The following is a 10,539-nucleotide window of genomic DNA, read 5'->3' on the forward strand; positions in this document are numbered from 1 at the left end:
TATATAAAAAACTCCCAAGAGCTGGCTAATTTGGGATTAAAGATACCCTGAAGACCCATCCACCAAAACACCATAAAAAAACCAACTTGTCCATACTAATAAAATTTGCAAAATCATGAGAATCCCTTGATTTCCACCATTCAATAGTAAGTCTTTAGTGGTCGTACTCTCCTTACAAAAACTCTCAGACCTTTGTGCCATAACAACACCAACAAAATAAGAGCAACACTCTTTTCCCGACATAAGTAAAATAAGTAGAAGTATTTTGCAAATGAAATGTTAGTATTGTGCAACTTTTTTCCCATACCATAGTCAAACCAAAATAAACTCAAATACAAATTGTTCCCTGAACTAAACAAACACCTTGAGAGAGCCTCTTGTGGACTTTCCCAACACGCCACATCCAATCGCTAATCACGACCAATAACATACGTAAAGTACGTAATATTGTTACGATATCGCGTAGCCTGCCATCCCATAACGAAACCTGTGCTTTCCAGCAAGCCTTCCTCAGCTCCAAATCTCTTGTCTGCAACTGGTTTAAAGAGACCAGTTGTAGTGATGATAATTGTGATACAGTTCTACACATCTTGAGCATGAACCAGAAACCCATAAGCCATATGTAATCATTTATCCAGTCATAAGATAGTAGAACACTAAAATGACCAACATTAACAACACAATTCATCATTATCCAATAAATTAAAAGAACACTCTGCAGCCTCAGACACCAAAAACCATACTCAAAACAGAAAATTTTATTCCATAATGCAAATAAGCCGAGACCACAACACCCAAACAAAGACCCCACCCTGACCCAAACAAACCCGAAAAGAAAACTAGCAAAGCTCGTAGAGCTTATCAAAAGCATAATAAAAACCAGAGTAGAGAAACCCAAACAATCCCAAACCTTAGCTAAAATTGTGTTCAAATCCATAAAAATTCTTAAGGTTTTGGCTGTTTAGGGTGTGAGGGACCCTTCTCTTCCGCTTGTTTAGCACCACCTCCTTTACGCACACCTTGCTTGACTGTCGTGCGCTTGCAAGGTGAGTGAAGCACTTGCGCAAACTTCTTCATGTTGTTTCCACCTGCGGCTATTGAGAACAGTTGTTTGCGAGTACCAGCCTTCTTCTCTCCCGCAGTAGTTGTGCTTTCAAGACCCTCAGTGTTACCAAGAACCAAACTTTCCTCAAGATCCCCACTTGCATCATCCTTGCTCACCTCCTTATCTTCCCCATCTGTAAGATTCTGAAACTCGTCCACAAGCTCCAATATCGCATCAGCCTCCTCCCAATTTTCAGGTACTTCTCCCAGCTCCATTCTTTCCCCGTCAAGATTCATAACACCTGCTTCCACAACCTCTTTGGACCGCTCAAGTTCCACATTAATTCCTTCCTTATCTAGGCAATTATTTGCAACATCGAGCTTCTCCCTAACAAGTTCTACACCGTTTTCCTGCTCCACAAGTTTCGCTACCATACCTGAATCACCGAGAGGCTGAGATGTTCCCGGCTGCGTCCTTGATGGAGTAGCTGGCTTAGGCATCGCCTCATGTTGCAGACTATTGCTCCCACTTCCTTCTAGACAGATCTCTCCTTCTTCATGTGCTTCCACTCGAGGCTTGCCCAGGGGACTTCTCTCTCTTCGTTGATCTCTGGAAGAGCGACCTCTCTCCTCCTCAAACTTGCCTCTAGGCTGCTCCCATCGAGAGTTGCGATTCCGGGAACCTCCTTCCTCGAATCTACCATGGTTACGGTTCGAATAAGATCTCTTGTTCCTCATACATTTTGCCTTTGCCCTTTCCAGAGTAACCTTTTTGATCCTTGGCGTCCCCCATCTCCATTAATCACCACTCCTTTGTAGCTCCGTGCACGATCATCCTTTCTAACAGCAGATCCCTCTCTTACTTCCTTCTTCTTCACCGGGTTAGGGTTCAAGGGGCAAATATCATGATCATGACAAAGACTCGAGCAAATAGAACAAAAAACGAAAAGCTTCTCATACTTTAGAGTAACCAGAGCCTCCTCTCCCTCGTAGAACTCTCCCCCTTTGAAATCCACAGTAGTATCGAAACACAGCTCCTTTCGACCATCCAAAATCACCCGCATTTTACCATAATCCAGATCTACATCCGTTGTCTCCCCTATTGCATCCCCAATGCTCTGGAAGATAGGAGTTGACCAGAACTCTGTTGGTATCCCCTCAAGCTTGATCCAAAACGGGATTTCTGAGGGAAAGTCTTTGGCCATCCTCCAGTAATCGAAGTGATAGGGTTGCATCTCCAGGATCGCCACCAAATCCTCTTCTTTCTCAAAATGAAACTGGAACTTTCCCAGCCCCAAATCTGCGCCCACCACCCGATCCTCCACCTTCCAAATCTTTGGTAACATCACAAGCAGAGCCTTAACGTTTTGTTCCTCCGGATACATACATCTTCCGATAAGATTCTTGGAATAACCCTTGATCAAGCCGGAGTTGTCAAAATGAGGAACATAGATCTTCAAACGTTTGCGATTCCCTTCACCAGATTTCCCATTACCAACATTTCCAATCAAATGACCCTGAGTCATGATCACCAGCACCAAAAACAAAGACAAGAAAAACGATGTAAGAAACTCGTATGAAAGTCTGAGATAGTAACTAGAGCGAAGCTCCTAATCCTTATATAGATCCACCCCTCAATGAGAACCCCCTGCGAAAACCTAATATCATTAAAACTGAATCCTCTGTGATTGATTGTGAAATCTCTCAAAGCGCAAGGAAAACTTCCAAAAAGCCCAAAGAAATCCATATTAATGTCCATATTTCCCCCCACTACATGATAATGGAATCGGGGAGCCAGATTACGACTTTCTAAAACAGAAGTGAAAGATCTTCTTTTTATGATACCAAATCGCATACCTCGTAATCCCTGTGATTGATCTTCTGGATACCGCATCCATATGGAAGATCTTAATAAAAACCATTGCCTATTAATCCCAATCCTCCTTCCCAGCATATGGAAATCCCGCAGATTGCCCATTAATTTCGTCTCCGACCATTCGAAACACGAATCTCCATTAAATGAATCCGATTTTCTCACCCTTCCCCCAATCCATAGATCTCCCCGATCCCGAATCTTCCTTTCAGAGCCCGGATCCCAATCTCGAACATCAAAACCCTAGAAGTAAATTGCCTTGCCGTCGCCTCTGGAAAAGATATATAATTTTTATATATATATATACCAGTGGTTTGTCCGCGCGCGATGATATTTATTTTATTGGTCTGTTAAATCTTTTATTAATATAGCTTAAAAGATTAGATGGTTAACTAATGTGATATCTTTAAAAAATTTGTTTATAATTTTTTTGATAAAATGTTTTTGGTTTTAATGCTTATAAGTTATAATCAACATGTTTTTTTCCCCTTTATTTGTATAGTTTTTTGATATTCAATAATTTTAGAGTAGCTGTTTTTCCATCCCGTAATTTCAACCGCACAAATGTGGATCTGCTTCATTTTTGTTATATATTTTTTTCTATTTTAAACTTTTTTAAGTGTAAGGTTATGTCCACTTCATTTTTTTTTGTCGATGAAAGGAACATCTATGTTCAACTGTGAAGACTTTGGTAGCGTAGGAAGTATAGTGGAAGTTTTTGTGCAGGTTAATGCTGCGGGTGAAGGTGCTGAGTTCTTTTTGGCTCTGCTGCACACTCTGTTTTTTTTTTTTTTTTTTTGGATGTTTATGTTTCAATGTTAAGATAGGCATATGATGAGATTTCTAGCTAGTAGAAATAGAATCATGTGTAAGTCATGATGGCACATTTTCTTAGTATGTAGGCTTGGAAAAGAAGATAGGTCTTTTTTTTTGTTCATGCTCTGTTTTTCCTGATGTGATTTTTTTTGGGGGCTCTGGTGTGGTGTTGCAGAACAACCAGGTGTGATTCAAGTTGTGCCGAGCCAGACCTACCAGTTGCACAAACCTGTTGGTGCTGGTTTCAAGCTGACTTAACTAAAATGTAGCTTGTTGTATGTTTCTTGCCGCATTAAGTTCCTGGTCCCCATAAGTTGAATCTTCCTCATGCTATCCTTCCAGACCCATCTCATTCCACTAGACTGAGCTGTGGAGGTCCACGAACCATCCACCATGCAAATATTATCCAAGCTTAAGGCCTGTGTTTCTTCATCAGGTTGTCCCTGTGGAGGAACATATATAGTTTCCTTCGCATTATGCCAAGCTTGACACTCACTCTCTGCATACCTGACTAGTTCCAATGGGTCTCTATCTATGCCTCTGAACAACTTATCCTGCTGCACACTCTGTTTTATTGTACGTGGTTCTGTTCAAATATATGAAATGATCCAGTTTGGGGGAAAAAAGGTTATGTCCACCTCCTCAAATTTTATTATTTACTCTGGTATATTTGATAAACAGCGAAATAACCACCAAGTTCCCATAAGGCCATAACAGCCTCTGTTCACCGTTAAACCTCTAATCATGTCCAAAGCCATGGAATTAACTGAAATAGGAAGCTTTAACTTATTTTACAGTAAAGCTTAGAAGAGTCAAATTTAAACGTAAACTGAAGACTCAACGAATGTCAAAACCATCAAAATCCAAAGACAGTTACGAAATCAGCAAAAGAAAAACTAACATGCTAAACTCTTTTGAGTATTGTTGGCAAATTTGGGAGACAAAATCTACACAATGCAAGTTTAAGGCCTTTTTGTTTCTCAATCTTCATCTGAGCCCGACTCTTTGGAACTCGACCCATCTTGTTTACTATCATTGAACCTTTTTTTTGGTCGAATGATCCTTTTCTTTTATCTTCCTCGTCCTCACTATATTTGCTTTCATAATTCTCTTCATTCTCATCTTCTTCTTCCTCCTCCATACCTTCTTCTGCAACCTCACCCTCGAAATCATTGGTTCTTCTCAAAACCTCGACTTTCAGTGATGTCTTTTGATCACAACTGATCCGAGCATTTCCTAGGTAGAACTCATAAGCAAGTCAAATTATAAGTATCTTCTGCATGTTTCAGGCGTTTCTCTATTACCAATCTTGATCGGCTTTTAACCTTCTCTAACTCCATTGTTCTTTGCCTCGACGCTTGCTCCTAAACTTTTCAGTGTCTACCTAATATCACTTGAAGAAGAGTGTATAGCTTCAGCTTCATCCATGGAACTAACCTTCTGAAAGAACCAGACATTGTTTGAATCCGCAAGAACAACCCATAAGCATTCCTCTTTGTGGTAAGGTAAGTGAGGAATAGCTCCTAAGAGTCCACTGGAAAATTTCAGAGTGATCCAAGCTTGAACTATTGCCTTCAGTTTTGCAAGCTTGAACTATTGCCTAGGAATCACAATTTTTAACACCTTCTCGATGTCTACCAGAGTTCTCTCTGACAAACCAGCAACCTCCCCGACCAGTTTAGGACGTTCTTCCAAGTAAAGCTCTTCAAATTTTTGGAATATCTAACATGCAATGCTATCTTTTTAGCGGTAAATTCATTGAAATGAGGGAGTTGCAAGAAAGGAACACTGTCTTTTGAAGCTGAATTCCTCGCACTATGAGGAGCCTACAATAAAAAACAACATTAATAAAACTGGAAAACTGCAAACGTTTGGGGCAAAAGTCAACTTGAATTTTTTTTTGATACCTTAAGAATGCAGTCATTTAATCTCGACGCTTCATCGCCTTGCCAACACCTCTCTATTGCAATTACCTTTGACCAAAGTGGTTTGTTCTGCCTTGCAATGTTTAAACTTGCCCACCCTCTTTAAGTCAATTCCTTCCTAAGACTTACTGTTAATTTCTCTGTCCGCTATCCTCACACCAAAAATATCTTCGGGGTAGACATGGCGGACCCGGCTGTTGTTCCGCGGCGATACGAAAACATTATAAGTTATAACATCAGATCTTTATAAACTGGTCAAAGAAGAAGGTTTTAAAAAACCTCAAAAGTGAATCGTTCCAAGAATTTATATGTGTTTCTCTTTGAAGAACATGCATCAGATTTCATAAAATAGTTAGAGTAGGATGAAAGCAAAACCTGAAAACGAATCGCCGATCAACAGTGACTTTAGGTACTGCCGCTTCCAATCAAACAATTCTTAAGTGGTATTAGGGATTGAAACTGGGCCGACAAAATCACCATGTGGAGTCTTCTTAGATCTGAAGCAAAGCAAATGGTTACTGTATATTAAACCAATAAAAAAACTGCAGATGAGAGATGAGGAACTAAAGAGTTAATGGCGTCTTGATGCAGCTACGAAGACCTGATTTAAAACTCAAGTTGATGGCATATCATGAAATGAATGCATGGAAGCTTAATAGCCTACAGTTACAGAGAAAAGAAATCGTTAACCGCGAGAGAAGATAGGAAAAACATATAAGAGCTCATTATCTTAAACACTAGAAGGGTGTCCGCGCTTCGCGCGGGATATTATTTTATTGCTGTTAGATATGATTTTTTGGATGATGTAATTAAGTGGTCAGTCTTATTTGTAAAGAGAATTATTTGATGTTTTATTGTGTTATGTAGCATTAGATAATATGTTAATATATTATGTCTTTGTTTTTCAATAATGTGTTGCTGTGTGTATAATAGTACTTGTGTGGTGAAGTGAGCTTCTAATGTAAATTATATTGAATTTTAATAACTTTGCATTTAGGCAATTCTTAATTTTAAGATTGATGGTTTTAGCGTCAGAATTGTATTTTAATTTGTCACATTTTTGAACATTACTCTTTTAAATTTTTTTTGGCCATTCTCCATATTTTGACCTTGAGCCGTCCCCATCTATGTAATTCGCTTACCTTTCCGGTGTGCGGTGCTTCTCGCCATCACTGAGAAAAGACTCACCTTTGTGTTCTTGTTTTTCCTCACATTCATCTCTTGTGATATTATCTGGCATTTGTTATAGATTATGCTTACGAATTTCCAATTGTGCGGTTGTTTTTCACTGTGTTGTAGGTTGTTTTGGTCAATATTGGTCCGCTTCTTTTTTAGATTTTGGCTAATTTTAGGAACTACATCTCGTTGGGTTGGGTCAGAGTTCAGTTGTCTTTGATGTTGTCTTCCTCTCGTTGACTTGCCGTCGATAGTCTCTGCTCGTCTTGGTTTTCAAGATCTGGTTGTTGGTGATCTGACTTCTATGCTCTTTTTCATAGCTCGAGGATGGCTCCACGGTTTGATGATTTTGTTTCGTCTCCTTTTCTATCTTTGTTCTCTCATCTTGTAGCCCTTTCATTGTTGCTCGCTTCTCTGGTGGCTCTTTTTTCGCCATATTTGCTACTCCAGGTTTGGATAGTGTTTTCTTCTGTGTATGCTTTGTGTGCTTGGAAGGTTATTTCTAGTCTAAAGTTTGAGCTCTTGTTTTTCGGTGGTAGGCTTCCAGTCTCCCTCCCTCAGGTTGTTTCTTTTCTTCTCTTGCTTTCCATGGTGTAGGTGTGCGGAGTTAGTCTTTGGAGCTTTGGTCTCTTCTACTTAGAGCTTTGTGGTTCTTCGCTGGCATGAACGTCTTGTATGTGCTTGTTTATTTTGTAAGGTGCTTCTTACCTTTTAGCTGGTGGTTGTGATTCCGGTGCTTGAGGCATGTGTCTTCTTTCGTGGTGACTCTGGTCTCCTGATGATTATTCTTTCTCTGACCTTTTTGAGGTTTTTGGATTTTTTGGGTTGGTGCTTGATCACACTCCTTTGAGCTCGGGAGAATGCTTTGTCTTATATTTTACTTCATCTGTTCCAAAATAGATGATGTTTTAGAAAGTTTATGATGTTTCAAAATAGATGATGTTTTGATATTTTATATTAATTTAAATTTTATTGAAAACTGTGTGACCAGTGATGTTTTATATTTATTTTTAAGGATTGGATTAATTAATTTTGGTTTATATTTTTAATGTTTTTTTAGAAAAAAGTGTATACCTTAATTCTTGTGCATACACTCAAAACATCAAATATTTTGGAACAGAAGGAATATCCTTTTATCTTTTCTAACATCTGCTTGTTTTATCCATGATATTATTGGTAAGATGAGGTAAGTTAGTTTTCTTTGTTGATCTTTTTCCAGCTCCAAACTTTTATTGAGTTAGTGTTACTATAGTATTTGGCTTTTTTCTTTTGGTTGTGGAAGTTGTAGGTTTAGATTATGTGTTGTATTCTATTTTTTTCTTATTAGTTTGGTTATTTGTGGAAGTTGGTGGGCAGTTCTGAGCGAAGTGACCTATCTTATCACATCGGTAACACTCAACCTTTGATGCGTCTCTCTCTTGCCTATAATATCCGTTTTGTTGATATCCAAATCTACCACGACCTCTTCCTCGATATCCATACCGACGCCTCTTCCCGAATCATACCTCTCCTGTTGTGATTGGGAGTCTGTATACATAAGTTTATCTTGGCTTTGCCTGTCGTGCTTCTCTTCTTCCTCATCATGAATCATCTCCTCATAAAATAATAGAAAATGGTAAAATAACAAAAATAATAGAAAATATTTAAAATTATTTATTAATTTTATATATAAAGATTTTTTATTCATCTTGAATTTTAGTGACCAATAAAATAAATTATCAAATTTTATACAAAGATTGTTAATATTAAAAGAGTAAATAGTGCATAATTAGAAAGTACTTCGCTAAATTGCAATAATCTATAAGAAAAATGACTTAAAATGTAAAAAAAATATAAATATGAAAGACACATGTCATCAAACTCCCTTGCCACTTGTCGTAAGAAGAGAAAAAGCTAACTTTATATATAAAGATTTATAAGCACATCCCGTTTACAACAATCCGCGAGAAAAGAGTTTCAGATGGTTACAGAGGGAATGACACATGTCTAAAGAAGAAGAACCATTTGCTGAGGTGGCATAAGGAGGAACATTTCTAATCAACTTTATTAGTATAAATAGATAGATAAATATATTATAGGAAGATAAATAATAGGGAAATTGAGTGAGAAAACCAATAAAAACAATTATAATTCATTATCTAACCAAAATCACATTCTCTTTCTTCTTTTCTCTTCTTACCTCTCTCTATTCTTCTCTCTACAAAACTAAATTTTCTTTTTTCTTTGGTTATTTCACAAATAAGCACCAAATTAAATAACATAATACATGTGGCTATGACATTAGTAACTAACAATAAATTTGTATCACATAAAGGTGTATTATGATCACGGTTAAACGCCCACAACATTATTAAACATGTTTTCCTTTTTGATATTTATAATTAATGTAGAAATATTAGGTGAAATTATTGGGTCCATATTTAGAAATTGAAGATTTATATGTTAAATCTTACCATAATTAGGTTATACATAAGGGTGGTTAGTTATTAACATTATTGTGTTAGGCAAAAATTATATAGAATATAGTTAAAAAAAAAATCACCAAGAAACAAATTGGGTCCAACTTTGTGCTTCTGTTTTAATAGTATTGATGTTAATATATAACATCTTTGACCAAGAACATGTATAAAATGAATAAATATTGTATGAACTGATATATGTTGCAATATCTATACTATTAAAGCATGATCCTATTTTAAAAAATTTGGATTCTGCCCTTGAATTTTTATTATATTTACATCTAATGTCATTTCTTTTTCACTCATAAATATAATTAATTTTAATAAATGAATTTACAAAAAAATGATGAATATGAGTTTCCTTATAAATCATAGGTATTATATTAAATTACCTAATATTTAGCCAATTTAAAAGATTACAATCTTTCAATTTAGGGAAAATTTGGAGAAATGCACTCAAATAAGATTATAATTTGAAAACTACACCCTTATTTAAATTTTTGGAAAAATACACTTATATATATAAATTTACCTAATTACCCATTCTTAATATTTATAATATATTGCTTAAAATTTGTTTTTTTTTAAATCGTAATTTCTAATATATTGTTTAAATATTGTTTAAAAAAAATCATACAGAATCTATCTAATATCTTTTTAATATATCTACATAATATCTATTTTTTATTATTTTGAAAAAAAAAAGAAATCAAGACGCGTATCCTCTTCTCGTCTTCTTCTCCTCGCCATTTCTGAAACTTTTCCCCTTTTTCTCTTAGTTTCACAGATTCTTCCTCTTAGAGGTTTGTAGATTCATGAATCATATTTCAGTTTCTAATTCTGATTCATGAATCATATTTCAGTTTCTAATTTTATTGTGACAGTAAATCTGTTTTATTTTTCTTTAGGAAAATCATGTTGCATTTGTCTGGAGTTTTAGGAGACTGGAAGATGAATAAAGAATCATGGAGATTCAAGGTGAATACAAGAGCAGGAGGTAAATTATTTACCATTAAAGAAGGCTTGAAGTTTGATGAGATGGTTGAGATGGTTCATGAAGATTTTGGTATAAATAGGTTGGGTAATGAGTGTTGTTCAAAAAAAAAAAAAGTTGAGTAATGAGTTAGAACTTAGCTACGCACTACCAGAATCAATGCTTCGAGATATGCCTAAGGATACACCTCATGTTTTTGTGAACAGTGATAGGCAATTGGTTTCTATGTGTGAAATGTGTAAATTTACGCCT

The 10,539-nt window shown here is 36.4% G+C and overlaps 2 protein-coding genes across 2 annotated transcripts; both read right to left on the reverse strand.

Annotated features, from left to right (window-relative positions):
• Positions 1-604: 604 nt before the first annotated feature.
• On the reverse strand, positions 605-3,176 carry LOC106301174. Its single transcript, XM_013737517.1, has 2 exons — positions 2,902-3,176; positions 605-2,561 (listed from the first exon to the last, which is right to left on the reverse strand). Exon 2 carries the CDS (start codon positions 1,780-1,782, stop codon positions 946-948), a length of 837 nt encoding a protein of 278 aa, XP_013592971.1. The 5' UTR covers positions 1,783-2,561; positions 2,902-3,176; the 3' UTR covers positions 605-945.
• LOC106302357 lies at positions 1,954-2,570 on the reverse strand. The gene is made up of 2 exons (XM_013738884.1): positions 2,016-2,570; positions 1,954-1,965 (listed from the first exon to the last, which is right to left on the reverse strand). Exons 1-2 carry the CDS (start codon positions 2,568-2,570, stop codon positions 1,954-1,956), a joined length of 567 nt encoding a protein of 188 aa, XP_013594338.1.
• Positions 3,177-10,539: the final 7,363 nt, after the last annotated feature.

Source organism: Brassica oleracea, chromosome C7, assembly GCF_000695525.1.
Source record: "Brassica oleracea var. oleracea cultivar TO1000 chromosome C7, BOL, whole genome shotgun sequence".
In the NCBI taxonomy this organism is placed as follows: domain Eukaryota; kingdom Viridiplantae; phylum Streptophyta; class Magnoliopsida; order Brassicales; family Brassicaceae; genus Brassica; species Brassica oleracea.